We start from the raw sequence: 19365 nt of genomic DNA, 5'->3' as shown, positions 1-19365 counted from the left end.
ACAAATCGTCTTCAGGATGGTGTATGTGCACAAATCGTGTTCAGGAATTTAGTAAGGAGATTTTTTTTGTGGCTTGATCTTCCCCAGGGGTTGGATAGGAGAATTTCTGCTGTGGATTTATCGTCTTAGGGGCTTGAGTAGGAAATTATTTTTTGGGACCATGCCTGCTTTGGAATGGGAACGGTCTGGATTTTTTTTTTTTTTTTTTTTAAGGGAGGCAGGGTTGAATTGAAATATAGTTTTTGGAGACGGGTCTTTAGAAAGGTTGTATTGCTTTGAAAGGGGTCAGTATGGAAGGGGGAAGGGGGGGATAACATAATGAGGGTTGAACATCTCAAAATCGTTCGCGAAAGGGTGGAGAATGATTATTATTCAGATGACACGTGAATCATCCGTGGACGGTATCCCCTCCCACCACAACCACCTCCACCTCACTCACTTAATATCACGAGTAAGGTGTGGAAATCGTCTGGAAAGCGGAAGGGGATTAGTTTCAAGGCAGGTGGATTATCATGAGGGGTTAGACCTTTTTCTAGGACGAACTAAGACTTCAAAGGGTTAATTTATTGATTGAGGTGATTTTTTCCCCTTTTCTTTCGGTGAACCGCTGTTTGTGTGGATGTTTGGCTTGTGAGATGGAACCACGAATTTCAAGGTCTGAGTGGTGAGGGATGGGGAATGTGGCCAGTTTTTCCTGAGCTCTCCCTTGAAAGTTCACCTAATCTTGTACTTTTCTTGTGCCTGGATGTGTTGATGATGGTGGTGGTGGTGATGATGATGATGATGATGGTGATGATGATGATGATGATGAAGGTTGCTTGCGGTAATGGTGATGCTGATTCTTACAGATAATGATGATGATGGTCATGATTCTTCCAGTTGATGGTGATGATGATGATTGTTACAGATGATGATGGCGTTGAGTCTTACAGATGATGATGATGTTGATAAGTACAAATGATGATGGTGATGATGAAGATTACGATCCTGATGATTATGATTTTTACAGATGATGACGATGATGATTCTTATAATGCAAAATTGTGTCATTCTTAAACTTGTGTGACCCTTAGAGAGAGAGGCTGCGTTTTCGTGTTGATGAGCTTGATTGAGAGTGATTACAATAGTGGGTGCTCTTCAGTGAGACATAATTACCCACAATTTGGCTAATACTGCTGGGAAATTACATAACTATGATGATGGTGGTGGTGGTGGTGGTGGTGGAGGGGGGGTGATGATGATGATGATGTGGATGGTAATGGTAATGATGATGATGATGATGGTGGTGGTGGTGGTGGTGGTAGGTAATGATGATGGTGGTGGTGGTGGTGGTAGGAGTGATGATGATGATGATGGACGGTACTAATAATGATTCTGATGATGAGGGTGATGATGATGGTGGTGGTTGTGTGGGATGTTGACAGGGAAGATGATGATGACGATGATGATGGTGATGGTGACTTACACTGGATATAATATTTCATTTTTCAAGCATTTCTTTTTATAGTCACCAAGCTTGCAGTATTCTTCCAAGGTACAGCTTGAAAGGCAATCAGCTCAGGAAGGAGCAGTCAGGTGAAGAAGGCTAACTGAAGACAAAAAGAAAAAAAAAATCATCATCATCATCATCATCATCATCTTCCTTAGCCTGACAACCATCATCCCCGTAATGAGTAGTAGTAGTAGTAGTAGTAGTAGTAGCAGTAGTAGTAGTAGTAGTAGTAGTAGTAGTAGTAGTAGTAGTAACCCCAGTTTTATCTGAAACGTGAAACCAGTGGACTGCAGGATGTAGTTGCCCTTCCCCAGCAGTCCACCATCATCCTCTCGGGGAAAGGGAGGGGGTTAATGGATGCTTGCATAACCACGTAGCTCCATCAGCCAATTATATCGGGGCCACCACTTGAAGGCATCCTCTTCAGCACCTCCAGTAAAGAGAAGTTAGAGCTATCAATAGAGTGCCCAGAGAAGCCATGAGCCACACCGTCATTTTTACTCATTCATGCTTTCGAAATATCTGGTTGCACCTCTCTCTCTCTCTCTCTCTCTCTCACCACAATTCTTACGACCCCCCCATGACGTTTCCTGTCTCCTACGACCACAACTCACAGGGCCAAACGAGTCACCCGGACTACTATCACGACCTTCACACCACTTCCCCTACCATCACGACCATCACTCAGACTAGTACGACCCCACCCAGGACGTTCCCTATCTCTCACGACCACTACTCATAGGGACAAAATAACATGACCAGTACGACTACCATAGCTATCACACGACTACCCCTACCGCCACGACAGTCACTCACGACTTTCACGACCCCACCCTAGTCGTTCCCTGGCTGCCACGACCACTACTCACAAGGACAAACCAGGCGCTAACTTCCCGAGGCTCGTCTGACCGTAAGAGATGAGTCCACCATCAGAAGTTCCCGCATCTGTTACACTTATATGGCACCCACTCCCCCACTCCCTCTCCCCTCCCCATTCTCCCTCTCCCCTCCCTCCCTCCTGCCATCTTGCAGTCTTTTTCTCTCCTTTCCTTCCCTCCCGCGCTTTCTTCCCTCCCCCAATCCCTATCTCATTTACCTTTTTTCTTCTGACATCTTACATTCTTCATCCCTCCCTCCCAGCGTCACTCTTTTCCTCCTTTACCCATCTTCCCTTCCGCCGCTCCTTCCATCTCTCCTTCCATCCCTCCCAAGCCATTTTTCCCTCCCTCTTTCTTTCCTTCCCTCACCTTTCCTCACACCTTCGCCTTTCTCTTCCTCGTGCATCCTCATCTGACTTTCCCTCTCCAGAACACCCGCCTTTACCAACTACATGTACCCCTCCCTCATCACAGCACTCCTGCCTTTGGCCACCACACCCCCGACTTTCTCCTCCACATTCCCGTCTCCCTCTCCACCACAGCCCTGCCTCTCCAAGACATCCTCGCCTCCACCACACCCTTGCCTCTCCACTGCACCCCTTCACTTTCACCACACCCCCGCCTCTCTCCATCACATCACTGCCTCACCACCACAACCCCCCCTGCCTCACCACCACAACCCCGCCTCTCTCCATACCCCAACCTCTTCACCACCCTTTCCCCTCCACCAGATCCCTGCCACACCACCACCACTCTGCCTCTTTCCGCCACAACTCTGCCTTTCTCCACCAGCCTCCTGTCTCACCACCGCATCCCTGCCTTTCCACCACACCCCTGCCTCACCACCGTACCTATCTCTCTCTCTCTCTCTCTCTCTCTCTCTCATTCCTTATTTATTTCCCTCTTCTGTGACCCCTCTCCTCTAGTTTATCTTCACCTCCTCTCTCTCTCTCTCTCTCTCTCTCTCTCTCTCTCTCTCTCTCTCTCTCTCTTCCCGCCTTCTCCTTTACCTTTTTTGAACTTTCTCACTTTCTTCATTTATATCTGTATACTTTCATTTTTTTCTGTTTTTAATGTACCTGTTATTCAAGCGTTTTATGAATAACCTGGTGCTGAAGAGGGACGCCTTCACGCGGTGGCATTGACATGAGCGAGAGGAGGAGCTGCCCAGTTATACAAACGTACATCATTCCCTATCTTCTCTCTTGAAAGGAGGAGGGTGGAATGTGGAGTATGTGTAGTTTCGGCCTGCAGTCCACTGGGTTCACGTTTAGATAAGCCATGGGTTGCAACTACTACTACTACTACTACTATTACAGCTGCGTCTACAACAACAACAACTACTACTACTGCTACTACTGCTACTACTACTACTACTGCTACTACTACTACTACTACTACTACTACTCTTTCACTTGTAATTACCATTTTATTCATTTCTTCTACTCTCCAACCTTTCCTTATATCCTTTCGTTGTTCGTTCTTTCCATTTCGTGTGTGTCTGTTTCTACTCCCTCGCGTTATTGCTGTCCCTTGTCACTCTGATTACTTCCTCGCTTCCTCTTTCATTTGCATCCTCTTATTCTGTACCTGTTCTCCCCTCATTCATCTCGTCGTCCCTTCCCACTTATTCCTTCCCCTCTCATTCTCTTCATTTTCTCACGTACACCCTTATTATTGACTCTCAGGCTCTATGATTTGCTCTGACACCCGTACCACTGACACTCTCAACTCAGTAAAATTGTATTGCGTGCGTTGGAAGAGAGCACTGGAGTTGTCCCGACTAGGAAAGGGGTTATATTGACAGTATTAACATCTCTGGCTCCGTTGCTTACTCATAGCTGAATATAATCACCTTGTTTGGGGAAAAAAAAGTTTGTTTATCACAATTTAAAAAAAATCTTCAGCAGCAGCTCAGCGCAGCATCACCATCATCATCATCATCATCATCATCATCGTGATTTTTGTCATAAGTAGGTAAAATAAAAGTTGAGACAGGGCTGTCTCTCCATGCTAAGGGGTCTTTGTATGCAGTGTGTGTTAGGAGTGTAATGCTGTATGGTAGCGAGACCTGGGCAGTAAAGGAACAGGATATTCATAGGCTCAAGCGTACAGAAATGACAGTGATTAGATGGATGTGTAATGCGTCCTTGAATGCGAGGCCTGGGGGAGCTACTGTAGATTTACGATTGAAGAATTGAGAGGATGGATGGGACTGGAGTGTATTGGTATTATGATGAGGAGGGGTAGATTGAGATGATATGGACACGTGGAGAAGATGGAGGATGGCAGCTGGGTGCAGAAAGTGACAAGTGTGAACGTCGGGGGTAGGATTGCGAGAGGCAGACTGAAAAAGTCCAGGGACGAGGTCATAGACTACGACTCTCAGGCCTAAGGAACTGAACAGGGAGGCAGGCAGAGATCGAGCAGCGTAGAGAGCCGCCATTAGGTGCCAAGGCCGACGCATGCAAAAGCCTTCATAAAAGATACGAAACGAAGAATAATAGAAGTGAATGCGCTGAAGTACAAGCAAGACCCAAACTTATGACAGTCAAGTTTAAAACACCCTTAACGATTGGAAATGGTTAGACTGCAATCCACAAAATATACAGCAACTTCGTGGAAAGATCAAACTTCATATATTAATTACCATATCTCATGTTTAATTATGTAGCTTAGATTTCTGTCTTTTCAGTTGCTCCTTTATTTTGGGCAGCGTCCTACTCCTCTCTCTCTCTCTCTCTCTCTCTCTCTCTCTCTCATTTCTTTCACACACCTTTCTGTCAGCCAAATTATCCCTCCTTTCTGGCTCACTTTTTCCTCTCCTTTCTCCCTCACTGTCAGCCTCTCTCACGCCTCACTGATTTAACCCCTTGACGTGTTTTTTTAATATAATTTTTGCCGTCTTTAGATAACAATGGAGAAAATAGAAATAAATCGTGGACTAATGAAGGATTGACGTAAAAAATAAAAAAAAATCAAGTGCCAGGGATTCAGTCATAAAAAAGATGAAAATAGCAAATAAATGAGTAAATAAATAAATGAATAAATAAAAAGTTGAAGCAGGTTATACAATTATGAAAACAGGCTGACCTAAACAGATATAAATTAAACAATAAATTGCTTACAAAGTGGTTAATAGTGACGAATCCCCCCAACATATATTGTATACTGATTTTTAACTCATAAAATCCACTAAATAAAATGTAACAAGGTCTGGAATGCTACAAAATAATGACTGATAGAAAGAGGAAAAAGAATTTATGCAATGAAAAATGGCTTAGACAAGAATGAAAAGTAGAGAAAATAATAATACACAAAAGCTGATTGCCAAATAATGTAAACCAGTGAATAATACAGTGAAGAATGATTAATATTACGTGATCAAAACACTCTGAAAAATAATAGTTCGGTGATTATCAAAACATATGAACCAGTGAGAAAGAAAAACAAAGATAAAATAGAGATGAAGCGACTGGATTATGAAAGAAAGGTAAAAAAAAAATGCAACCTGATAAATTTTTCGTTCTGTTTTTTATCTTTCTTTTTCATTTTCTTTTTTTTTTTTTTTCTCATATACCCTGTTGCTCTAGTCTTCTGTTCCAGGTAGCACTAGACGATATCATTCAGAAGAGTGAGTCGCAGAAGCCTGAGAGTTCACGGGGGGGGAGGGGGAGTTCTTAAAACCGTCTGGTGCAAGCAGTGACAAAAAAAAAAGGGGAGTCGAACTGAAGTGCTTAAAGAAATGCGAAAATAAGGAAAAAAAAAGTTCTTCCAAATATTTAACTTTTCTTCACTTTTTTTTTTTTTTTTTTGCAGGTAAAGTTAGACGAATGTATTAAGGTGAGAGTGAGTCATAGGACCTCGAGAAACTGAATGTATGTTGTAGGAGAAGCAGACTGGAGCACATTAAACAGGGGGACCAAACCTCCACCAGTCATTTAACCCGCTCATGATAGGGACAACTTTAGCCTACTCATACAGGTAACGTCAGACGATTTTATTCAGGTGAGAGTGGATCATGGGAGCCTAAGAGTTAAACGATTGCAAAAAGAAGTTGAGAGTGAGTCATAGGAGCCTGAGAATATTACTGCAAATGAAGAAATAGACCGGAATCTGATCAGAGTTACAAAGCCTAATGCAACTAATTAAGTGACCGAGAGATGGCCAGAGTTCTTTACCTGGACGCACTAATTAGCGCTGAATGAACGTTGCTAATTGGGTATTCGTGGCCTAGAGTGAGCTGGTAATTATAGCACGTGCTGGTAATAAGCTGGTTATTTTTTGTGTTCTTTTGTTTGATCTAATTATAAGTTGGTTATTTTGATGTTCTTCGTGCTATCAGGTCCTTCATTGAGAGGGCATTTTCTTTTTATCACGTCCTTGAGTTAGTTATTTTTATGCTCTCTCTCTATTAGGTTCTGCATTCAGGGAGTATTTTCCTTTTATCTTGTCCCATTATTTGGTTCTTTTTCGACATTTTATTACAAGGTGTTTTATTCAGATGGCAGTATTTTTTTTTTCACCATTGTTATCACCTGATGGCTGACGATTGTATTCAGGGATAGACTTAGCCTTTATTATATCCTTTATTATGAGACATGTTTCCTTGGTTGAGTAAAACAACCAGAAAATGACCAAAGAAAAAAGAAAAAAAGACGTCATTGAACTAAAGTAGTTAAATATAATAATATAGAAATGACAAAAAAAAAAAGCCGTAATTGAACTGAAGTAGTTAAATAAAATAATCTAAAAAAACAAAACAAATAGACGTCATTGAATTAGAATAGTTAAATAAATACGAAGGAATAGCCTGTTGCCTGATCAAACTAACTAACAAAACCACATCTAAATAATTAAAGTGATAGGGAGATCGCTTGAGCTCTTGGGCTGGACGGTCTCATTATCGTTGCATGAATATTGCTAATTAGGGATACGTAATTGAGTGAACAGGTAAATACAGCGTCCTCGCTAAATGTGGCCTTGTTGGATTTTCTCTTTTGTAATTGAGTTCACAGTAAATAGCAGAAAATCCCCTATTGACTTTCTTTGGCTCCTGTAACTCAGTATCATCCTAAAATCGTCTGGCCTTAGCTGGAATTGAAAACTAGATACTTCTCGACCGTGAGAGGGTTAAGGGTATTGCTTGTAACTGGAGAAATTCAGACCCGCGCTACTCACTCTCAGCTGAACAAAACCGTCTGGCGTTAGCTTTACAGTACTAGAGTTGTCCCAGCCACGAGAGAGTTAAGGTCCTAATTAAATCTCTTGGGCTCATTGGCTGGGCATGCAAGTTATCGGTGAATGGACATTTGTAATTGGGGATCGGCGGATTAGTTTTGGTATGAGTGAACTGGTAAATAGGATGACTGAGCTGATTACCTTGTGATTAGAGTGTGTGTGTGTGTGTGTGTGTGTGTGTGTGTGTGTGTGTGTTTCACGGAAGGAATAACATGTCTGTTTCTCTTTGCTTTCCTTTGTGCTTTGCTCCTTGCCTAACCCTTCTCTTTCTCCCCTCACCCTCTCTGTTCTCTGCCTAACCTCTCTCCATCTCCTCTACAGGGCGTGCCACAGGTTCAGAACATCTCTGCCGGGATTCTGGTTTCTGGCGACTCTCTGGTGGTTCAGAAGGTTCAGCGCCATCGAACTGGTCGCTACCGGTGCAAGGCCGAAAACGCCATCGCCGCCGTCAAGAGCAACCCGGTCATGCTCAGGATCAGATGTGAGTAGGCTTGTATTCCGTTCCCTGAGGCCGAAGATGATTATGATGATGATGATGATGTGTTTTCCATCCGCACAGCCCCTTCTTCTTCCAGGATTTGTTCAGGATGAAGGTGGTGATGCTTTCTCAATGTAGTTTCTTATATGCATCTTTCCTCCGCCTTCCTCTTTAATCATTCAGTGGTCATATCATCACTGTGCGCCTCATTATGGTAGTGGCTTTCCCATCACTCCCACCCTTGTGTCATTCGCCCCCTTTCCCCTTCACAACCCCCTCCCATCACATAAGTATTTTCAGCATCATCCCTCCTCCTATCCTTTGCTATTATCGCTATTGTTGTTGTGGTTGTTGTTGTTATTATTATTATTATTATTATTATTATTATTATTATTATTATTTCTTCTTCTTCTTCTTCTTCTTCTTATTATTATTATTATTATTATTATTATTATTATTTCTTCTTCTTCTTCTTCTTCCTCTTCTTCTTCTTCTTCTTCTTCTTCTTCTTCTTCTTATTATTATTATTATTATTATTATTTATTTGGCCATGTGGAGAGGGTGGAGAGCGAGAGACCAACGAGGAATGTATGCGAGTGAGGTGGAGGGGGGGAGAGGGAGGGGGAGGCCGAGGATGAGATGGAGTGATGGAGTGGAGACGTATATTAGAGAGGGGGGTGTGAGCTGGGAGCAAGGCTGTAAAGTGGCATTGGACAGGGCACATGGAGGCGATTTATTTGTGGCCACCCCTTACGGGATTGATGCGTCTGGCAATAGATTGGTAGATAGATTATTATTATTATTATTATTATTATTATTGTCCTTCTGCATACGGGTAACTTTACACTCCTTCTTCTGTCTTTCTTTCCTTCATTCTTTCCTCTTCCTTTTGCCTGTGGGTAACTCTACACTGATTGACAAGCCAAATGGTTTCCTGTACAGAAGGAAACCATTTACTACGCTGGTTGGTAACCATATAACCAAATTTTGGCGCCTGGTGGTTTAATGAGTAATTATTGCGCTCCAATCGGATTGAGCCGGTGAAGGTTTATATTCAAGGGATGGTTGGGGTTGATTGCTCATGTAATGCCACTCAGGGATGAGTGAGGCTGGTCACTGTCATCTTAAATGTCGGGACCAACTGCTTAGCCCCGGGCTCCTACGCTCCTCATGGGGCAGTGTAGGATTGGATGATGGATGATTTATTATTCCGTGAAGATCTGCCGACGAAAATACTGCCCCGAGACCCCTATGCCTGTCGGGTAAGGAGGCTGTTTGATACCCAACCACTTCCAGGTTTATTTTTTTACAAAGGCCACGTTAATACTCACCTCTATGTTATTTTTGCAGTATTTTACCCATATTACGGAGACAAAAATAACACAAGAGAATACTGAGGTGTAATATGCAAAATAAATCACCAAGGAGCAGGTGATTGACAGGCTCCCAAGCTACCGAGAACCGAGTCCCTAGAGCAAAAAATCAGGAGAGTACAAATATAATACAAGAGAATACTGAGTTGTAATATGCAAAATAAATCGCCAAGGAGCAGGTGATTGACAGCCTCCCAAGCTGCCGAGAACAGAGTCTCTAGAACAAAAAAATCAGGAGATACTTACTTATACAGTTTTGATAATTTCAGCTTTAAGTATTTTCCTGTTTATCTGGCTTTACACAATTACCTTCTTTCACACCTGTTGCTCTTTGTTTAGTCATTTAAGTGTTCATTTATCTTCCAGTATGTTCTGTTCTTTACTGTTCAAGAATCTATCACAGTCTTTCAAGTAATTACCTTGTTTAATAATCAGTAAGCCTTCAACTGTTCATCCAAATGTTCATCCAGCTTCAAGCATTTATCTTCCAGCATCTGTCTGTTCATTTGCATTTACCAGTTAATGTTTGATAAAGGATTTGCCGTGTTAAGTAATCTAAAATTATTCACCACTTCATAAATGTTCATTCGTTTACCTCAGTCATTTGCCACATTCATTTATCTCCAAGCATTTGCCTGTTCATTTGCATTTACCAGTTCATTTATGTGCAAGGATTTACCCTCTTCATTTACCATCGCTCATTCACCTTTTCATCACTGTGCAGTCATTGACCCATGCACCCAAAGAGCGTCATTTCCCATCCACTTATGCATGTGCTTGTGTTTCCTCATGCAGGCACAGAGAAGGGCTTTGTTTCTCCCCTCGTGACGTTAGGTAGAATAACACTGGATGCTGAGGGGGAGTGAACAGGCAATGAAATACGTTGATCTTGACGGATGTGGATGGGTGGTGGAAATGGTGTGTATGTAGGTGATATGACTGGTGGATGGGTGGTGGAAATGGTGTGGATGTAGGTGATATGATTGGCGGATGGATGGTGGAAATGATGTGGAAGTAGGCTAGGTGATATAGCTGGTGGATGTGTGGATAATAAATGATGTGGAAGTGGAAATGATGCTGTGGATATGGACGTATATTTGAATGGTGATTTAGTTGCTGAGTATAAACTGAGCCATGCTGATCTTGATGGATGTGGATGAGTGGATTGGTTTGATGTGGATGTAGAAGGTGTTATGACTGGTGGATTGGTGGATTGGAAATGATGTGGAAGTGGAAGCGATGTGGATACAGAAGGTGATAAGTTTCCCTCCTCCTGCAATCGACCATCCTCCTTTTGAGGGATAGGGAGGGAGCTGAGGGACGTTTGTATAACTGGGCAGGGGAGCCGCCCAACTATATCGATGCCACTACGTGTAGGCGTCCCTCTTCAACAATGATGCGATGTTAGAAGTATACATCAGTGAGACCGTGAGTTTGAGAGTCTTGACTGGGAGGTGAAATATGATGTTCTTGTTGGGAATGAAGGTGGGTGTGTGGAGGGATTTTTTTCTTGTAAAATCCCCTGGGTGTATTAAGAACGAAGTAGGAAAAAGAGGAGACGACCTTGTGTGTGTGTGTGTGTGTGTGTGTGTGTGTGTGTGTGTGTGTGTGTGTGTTGCAAGAAGGTATGAGCGTGTTTGGGTGTGGAATTTACAGGAATTTACAACCCTTTCTCAGCGTGGGTGCCCTCCTACCACCTCAGGGAAAAGATTTACATCCACTATTTTTTTACTCTGATTTATCGCATCTGAAATTTCACTACCTCAAGTTTCTCCATACATCTCCACTCACCTACTATCAAAACACACACACACACACACACACACACACACACACACACACACACACACACACACATCACGGCCACTTTTTTTTGTATCAATGTAGGTCATGTATTTTAACAATGAAGGACTTCTTGCTCCAGGTTAGTATCTACTGCATCTGCTTTCTCTTTCCTCTCCTCCTCCTCCTTCTCCTCCTCCTCATCATCATCATCATCATCATCATCATCATCGTCGTCGTCGTCGTCATCAATCATCAAAGTCACAATCTTTTCGTTTTTTTTTTTTTTTTTTTTTTTTTTTTTTTTTGTTCTCTAGACCAACAGTTTTTCAGACGTTGCCCTCCACCCACTTCATCCACGAACACACCAGCATTGCCTTTCACTCTTCTCCCTCTTGCTGTTGGATTTTTTTCACCCTTCTGTATATTTTCTGCAGTCTTGGGGATAGAATCGGAGGGAGCATCTTAATTTAGTTCAACTCTCGCGATTATTTCCCCAGCATTTTTTTTTTTTTTTTTTTTTTAAGGTGGGAATAAGAGGGGGATGATGGTAATGATTTTTTTTCCCCCTTCTGTAAAAATAACTATCCTCGTCTCTTCCAGATCAGCCTCAGCGCCAAACCTTTCCAAAAATGCCTTTCTTCTTTTCCATAACAATTAACCCATTCCTACCTCTTTTATGGCTCTCTCCTTTCTGATTTTTCCACCTCGCCCTAGTCTGATTCTTCCACCTCGCCTTAGTCTGATTCTTCCACCTCGCCCTAGTCTGATTCTTCCACCTCGCCCTAGTCTAATTCTTCCATCCTGCCTTGTCTGTATCATCCACCTATCCCAGTTCCAGAGGGATTAGTGCCTAGACCTCACCTAGACCCAGCTTCATTAATGACAAGCCTGTGAACGATATATGTGCCTTAACCCCTCACTCTGGCTACTCTGGCTCTTTCATCAGAATCTAGTCCCGTGTTAGGTATTTTCAGAGTATTTCCACCTTCCCAAAATCCTTTCCAATCTCTGCTTCTCTTCTAGATTAACCTGAATGCCATGCATCACTCACAGCCTTCTTTATCTACGACCGGGCCATCAAAGTAGCATTTACAGTCGCCTTTCACCTTTCCCCTTTATCCCACCTTTTCAAATCAACCTATTTCCTCCTTCTAAATACCCTTAATATCACTAGTACTTTCTCCTTAGATCGTCCTGAGTGCCAGACCTCCCCTACGACCTACTTCATCTACGACAAACCCATCAACGTAACCTGCACCGTAGCCTCCCACCCTCCTCCAACGAGTATCATTTGGCAGTGGAACAGTAGCTCCGAGGCCATCAGTTCCACGCCTACAGTCACGGGGCAGGGGCAGGAGCAGGCCACAGCGCACCTAACCGTCTATCCTGAACCACAGCAGGAGGATCGCGCTCTCTCCTGCTGGGCGGTCAACGAGATGGGGAGGCAGCACAAACCCTGTGGCTTCTCCGTCAAGGTGGCAAGTACGTCCCTCGACTGTTTTATTATTAGATCTCCATACCATAGAGTGGAAATCGTCTATATTTCCTCAGTTTCTTTTTATCATCATTCTTGCAAGCACTTTTTCTCGTGACGCCATTCCTTTATTTCTTCACCAGTTCCCGTCAGACTGCACAATTGTTCCTCAGACAAATACCCTCAGATGCCATTTCATTTTTTTTTTTCGGGGGGGGGAGGGGGGTTAGGCATTAAAAGGCATGGGGTCAATCAGGCGATACAAACACATATTTTCTATATATTATTAATCATCGTGACGGTTTACTACACTGAAGTATGTCAGAAATATGTCCTGTGGGGAGACCATTCTGTATCTCCTTGTTAATGTTGGCAGTCTTTCATCATGTAGCCATTTTATTATTTATCTTCTTTATTTTCATGATCTCAGAAGACAGTTTTATTCAGCTAAGGAAGAACTCTAAACCCTGCGACCTCTTGTTCAAAGTTGTAGATAGGTCCTCTTATTTTCTTTATTAGATGAAAAAATTACACCCATATATTGATGCGTTTTTTTTTTTTTTTTTTTTTTTTTTATAAGGGCAACAATTTTGGCCCAATTTATACACCAGACGATTTTCTGCAAATGAGAGAAATCCTAAAAGGCTCCACAAAAAATCTCATCTAACCCCTCCTCTGAAAATTGGTACACTTAGGAATCTACTTTTCTATCGCTACTTCAATGGTCACTGCTTCTCTGAACTGTCTGCTTGCATCCCTCCACCTCTACGACGGGCGCGTAGCACCCGTCTAGCAGCAAACTCTCATCCCTTTTCTGTCCAGCTCTCTAATGCAAGAGTTAACCGTTACTCCCAGTCCTTCATTTATGCAACAGGTCAACTCTGGAACTGTCTCCCTCTATCTGTATTTCCTGCTTCCTATGATCGCCAGTCTTTCAAACGCAGTGTGTCCAGGCATCTCGAAATCATCGGATCTTGGATTTGGCTCTCTCTTGTATTTTGTTTTTCTCTTGGAAGGAACAATTTTGTGGGCTCGCGGCCTTGGGTTCTTTCTTCCTCACAAACAAAAATAGACGATTTTATTCAGCAGAGAGAAGTCCTAGCAATCAGGGAGTTTATAAGCACTTCACGCCGATGATCCCTTTCTCAGTCTTGCTATTTTCAGAGGCGTTAGATTTGGAAACTTTTCGTGTTGGAGGAGTTAGATGCAGCCTTCATTAACGCCTTCAGTACGAGAGGCCTTTCCCGAACCGGTGACGTAGTTTTCGTTGTATCCTTTGCCACCACCTGACGAATGTATTTGGCTTTGAAGAGATGTTATGTAGTGATGGGGTTTAATGGGTATTGTGTCTTATCATTTCACTCCGAGAGGTTTTCAAAAATCAGATATAATCGTATGTCTGCCTGTCTGTCTGTATCTATCTATCTGTCTGTCTGTCTGTCCATCAATAGCCAGACGCCTTAATCCTGGAAGGGACGGGTACAGACTGCCTCCTCATCACTCTGTCCTTCACCATCAGGCTGTCCTCTCTCCAACACACACACACACACACACACACACACACACACACACACACACACACACACACACACACATTCAAAGGATTATAAGCGCCAGTCAGGGTTGAGGGTCATGTGCCGTTAAAGCTTGTACTCGAGACTCCAAAAGGCTCTCCCATCATGAAATGCCGCCAGGTCAAGGCTGGTCATCTAGCCTTCAACCCCTTCACTGCGATGACCCTCCTTTTTAATTCTGTCTGCCGGCTGACGATTTTATTCAGTTCAGGAGCGACCTAGCATGGAGGAGGTCAATTCGGGTCACGAAATCGCACAACATTGTCATCCGGGGTTAATCGGAATAATGGAACTTTTTACTCTCCACCCGACAAAATCAGAGGAGGGTATTGTTATCACTGGGATCAATAGGTGCCCTTCCGTAGAGTTGGTCGGCAGGGTGGCTGGCCGGGCATAAAGATTTCGTTTCCGGGCCAGAACTCAGAAGTGTTCACTAGAGTCATATTTCACATAGTTATGTGTCTTATAGTGACCTGGTGCCGTTTGACAGGTATAATGCTGTGTCCTTAATTTTATTTTTTTTTTAATAATAAAAAACAAAATCCAGAGTTTTTAATGCAACCTACGCATGGAATCTGAAGGACCTAGGTTGTGTATCCTCAAGGGGTTCTCCTTACGCTCACCTTTATAAGAAAAAATTGGCTGGGGTGGGGGCCGTTGTGCGCATGGTCAGGTGTGCAGGGAGGTGGGGGGCGTTATGCTCTTGGTCAGGTGTGCTGGGGGGTGGGGGACATAGGTGCTTGGTCAGGTGTGCAGGGAGGTGGGGGGCGTATGTGCTTGGTCAGGCGTTCAGGGAGGTGGTGGACGTATGTGCTTAGTCAGATGGAGGGTTGCAACAGCGCCATTAGTGCATGGGGCTGTACGTAAACTGCATATACTCATTCGGGATTAATCAAAATAATACATAATATCAGTCACCTTTACAGTAATTTCGTCATTTATGTACCTTAATACAAACCTTTACGAGTGGTCTTTCGAAATCCCCTTTGATCTGATGGCTGTATTTTCATGTTATTCTCCACACAGTTTTATGCAGGGTAATGGTCGCATGCTTAAAAATTAAATTGCAAAGTGGAATGCAGACTGATTTTGGCAACAATTTCTGAAGCAGGTGAATCAGGTGGAGTGTGTTTAGCTTTCCTGTATTATTGCTAACTGCACTCTGTAATGTGGGATGCAGGCTAACCATACCTAACAACCACAGGCTTTCCAAAAATAAAAGTAAAGAATTAGAGGTTTGCGTTTCATTTGGCTATTTAAGGTTTGAACATAGGCCTTAAGAGAGAGATTGGGGATTGGTGGAGATAGAGGGATTGATGGAGGTAGGGGGTTTGATGGAGATAGGGGCATTGTTGGAGATAGAGGGATTTTTGGAGATGGATTGTTGGAGATAGGGGTATTGTTGGAGATAGAGGGATTGTTGGATGGAGATAGAGGGATTGATGGAGATAGGGGGATTGTTAGAGATATAGGAATTGTAGGAGATAGGGGGATTGTTGGAGGTAGAGGGATTGTGGGAGATATAAGGATTGTTGGAGATAGAAATACCAACCCCCTCACGACAAGAGATCTTCCCAAAGCTGAATAAAATCGTCTTGAAATAGCGGGAATAAATCGGTAAAACGCGTGGCTGAATGAATGGGATTATGCGGAACACAGTCGTTTTGGGGTTACAGGATTTACAAGAGAGGTAGATGGAGATTATTTTAAAAGGAAGAGAGAGAGAGAGAGAGAGAGTCACCGTACTCATGGGGTTGAAATTGAATAGTCTGTTGGTATCTAGAATAAACTTAGTCACACCATCGTACTGAAGAGGAGCAAAGTTTATAAAAATGTACAAATGATGCGGGAGCTTCAGGGCTCTTAGGTTAATGCCCTTAGTGTGAAGTGGTGTGAGAGGGTGGTTTATGCGTAGTCTGATGTAGAGGTGTGGTGTGATGTGGCATGGTGTGGTGTTGGGTGGTGTGGTGTTGTGTGGTAGTATGGTGTAGTGTAGCGTGGTGTGGTGTAGTGCGATATGGTTGGACGTAGTGTGGTGTGGCTAAAGTCGCTAAAAGTCTACGGGAGTGAAGCAGCTCGCGTCCGAAAATCATTAGTAAGGGACAGGCGTGCAGGGCCACTCATGAGGACACTCCGACATCTAAAAAAAAGAAAAAGAATAAATGACCTGCATGGAAGGGAATTTGTTACGTGCCCAGGGTGAGGCCAAAGATGAAAGCGTTCCGGAGGTCCTCGAGTATAATGAAGTCTGCAGCCTCTCACCATCCTCCCCCAGTCCTCCCTCTCTCTCCCCTCCCCTCTCCATCCCCCCACCACCCCGTCAGGAGAAGGAACTGCCGTCATTAAGTCCACAGCCCCACCCTCAGCACACCCCACCCCGTCCCTCTCTCCATCCCCAGCACTCCCTACCCCGTCCCTCTCCCCATCCCTTCCCACCTCTCCCCAGTTGTCAGACCTTCCCCACCCTCTCTCCGCTCCTTCCCCATTCCTGTCATTGAGTCCCCCACCCTTACCCACCTCCCTATCCACTCCTCCTCCATCCCCACATCCCCAGCCCTCCACACTGCCAGGGAAGGGGAGGGAATACGGCCTATGTTTTCCTCATTAAGAAGAAGTATAACCCCTCCACACCATTCCCCACCTCCTCTACCCCTCTCCTCTCTTCCCCTCCCCTCCCCAACCTTTCACGCGTCCAGGGAAGGAAATGCAGTTATTATATCTTCCCGATGAGAAAGACTGCAACCCCTCCTCACCCTTCCCCAGTCCCTCCCTCCTCTTGCCCTCATTTCCCACTCTCCCTCACCCCCCTAACTTCTCCCTTCTCTTTTCCCCAACTCTCCCTGCTCTCCCTCCCCAACCCTTTCCCAACCTCCCACTTGACCAGGGGGAGGAACTGACGTCATTAAGCTCCTCAATAAGAAGGTCTGTTGCTCCTCCCCACCCATGCCTACCTCTCCCTAACTTCCCTCCCCAACTCTCCCCAACCCCCTTCCCCCGCCCTCTCCCCCTCCCCCGCCCCCTGCCCCTCCCCATACATTGCTAGGGGAAAATGTTGTCATTATGTCTTTCCAGTGAGAAGCTCTGCACTCCCACCCCATCATCCCTCCCCTACTTCGTCATCCTCCCCACTCCCCCTACCCGCCTCTCTTTTTTTTCTCCCCAACCCTCCCCATAGCCAGGGCATGAAAGAAGCGCCATTCAGTCTCCCCAGGAAGATACTTTGCAATCACTCCCCACTCTTCTCCCCTAACCCCTTCCACCCTTCCTTCTCAACCTCTCCTCACCCTCTGTCCAGCCCCTTCCTCTCTTTCCCACCTCCCTTCCTCCTCCCCATTCTTCCACTTTTTTCCTCTCTCCCACCTTTCTCATTCCTCCTTAGTCTTCCCTCTCCCCACCCTAATCCCCGCTATCCCCCCCTTCCCTCTTCCTACCCTTCCCATCCTTTCTCCCCAACCCTCCCCACAGCGCAGGGAGGAAAGCAGCGTCATTAAGTCTCCCCAATAAGACCAGGAGGAGGAGGGGGAGGGAGGAGGGGGCCAGGCGAGGGGGAGGAAGGAGGGGGCGAGGGAAGAGGGAGGGAGGAGAGAATTTATCCCAAGTCGTGAGAGAAAATAAGTGGCGCATCAAAATAGAATCAGACTGTCCCGGAATCAGAGAAAAGTAATTTGTCTCACTGAAGGGAATGTGTGTGTGTGTGTGTGTGTGTGTGTGTGTGTGTGTGTGTGTGTGTGTGTGTTCCTGGGGTGCGTCTGGGGAGGGTAGGCTGATTACTAGGCTGTGTGGCGGAAGGGGAGACGGGGAAGAGATGTGGTGGGGAGATGGGAGAGGAGGTGGGGAAATGGGAGAGTGAGCCGGGGAGCTGAGAGGGGGTGAGGGAAGATGTAGGGGGGGAGAGAGAGAGAGAGTTTTTGTGTGTGTGTGTGTGTGTGTGTGTGTGTGTGTGTGTGAGAGAGAGAGAGAGAGAGAGAGAGAGAGAGAGAGACGTAATTTGGTGGTGGGGGGCTAGGGAGGGGGTAGGCTGATTGGTAGGCTCTGTGGCGGGGGAAAGAGAGGGGAGAGTGGAAAGAAAATGAGAGGGAGAGGGAATAGAGAGAAGGCGGAACAAAAAAGGAAGGAAATAATAGAGAAGGGGGCAAAAAAATAGGGTGGGGGAATGGGGATGGGAAAAAAGGAAAGAAGGGAACGAAGGAAGGAAGGATGGAAAGAAGGAAGGGGGTGGAGGAAAGTGTAGATGAGAAAGGAATGAATGAAAGAGGGCGGAGTGAAAGGAGGAAGAGAGGAAGGAAAAGGAAGAGGGAGGAGAAGTGAGTAGATTTAATTCCAGGTGGTGGGTGGGATGAGAAGAGGATGAGGGGGGGGGAGCAGGAGAGAGAAAGGGAGAGATGAGAGGTGGAATGAGAAAGGAAAAGAGCAACGAAGTGGGGGTGAGAGAAAGGGGGTATGGAGAAGGAGCAGTGGAATGGGGAGGGGGAATGAGAGAGAAGTAATGGAAGTGAGGGAGAGGGGTTGGAAGGGGAAAGAGGGGGAGATGGAGGAAGGGAAAAAGGGGACTTGGGAGAAAAACTGAATAGAAGGGAGGGGAGGAAGAGAGGGGAACACACACACACACACACACACACACACACACACACACACACACACACACACACACACTCCAGTTTGTGTAAGGAATTAAGTTTTTCCAAAGATTACACTTTTTTCTTCACTGTCCTCATCAGGGATTTATCTAAGCCTTCGAGATGACGAAAAATAGTGGAACAAAAGACGAAAATAATTGGTACTTCCGTGTGTGAGGATTCATTTTTCTGATGTCTTTTATTTCCTGATTAGTTTTTTGGCTGTGTAGGCCGAACACACACACACACACACACACACACACACACTCTCTCTCTCTCTCTCTCTCTCTCTCTCTCTCTGAGGATTCATTTTTCTGAAGTCTTTTATTTCCTGATTAGATTTTTGACCGCGTAGGTCGAACACACACACACACACACACACACACACACACACACACACACACATTTTTATCCCTCCCCTCCATATTTTTCCATCAGCCTTATCACTCTTTCC

At 44.7% G+C, this 19365-nt stretch overlaps 1 protein-coding gene across 1 annotated transcript in view; it reads left to right on the top strand.

Moving 5' to 3' along the window:
• Positions 1–19365, top strand: part of LOC145398806 (protein turtle homolog B-like) — a 248585-nt gene that overhangs the window by 205361 nt on the left and 23859 nt on the right. Inside the window, exons 9-10 of the mRNA XM_080271615.1 lie at positions 7933–8092; positions 12436–12729. Of these exons, the coding sequence (XP_080127741.1) occupies positions 7933–8092; positions 12436–12729 (454 nt within the window). The remainder of the gene's footprint in view (positions 1–7932; positions 8093–12435; positions 12730–19365) is intronic.

Source organism: Coenobita brevimanus, chromosome 46 (assembly GCF_032717465.1).
Source record: "Coenobita brevimanus isolate Jiangsu-jjx chromosome 46, ASM3271746v2, whole genome shotgun sequence".
Classification (NCBI taxonomy): Eukaryota; Metazoa; Arthropoda; class Malacostraca; order Decapoda; family Coenobitidae; genus Coenobita; species Coenobita brevimanus.
This window is presented reverse-complemented; position numbering and strand designations above follow the sequence as displayed.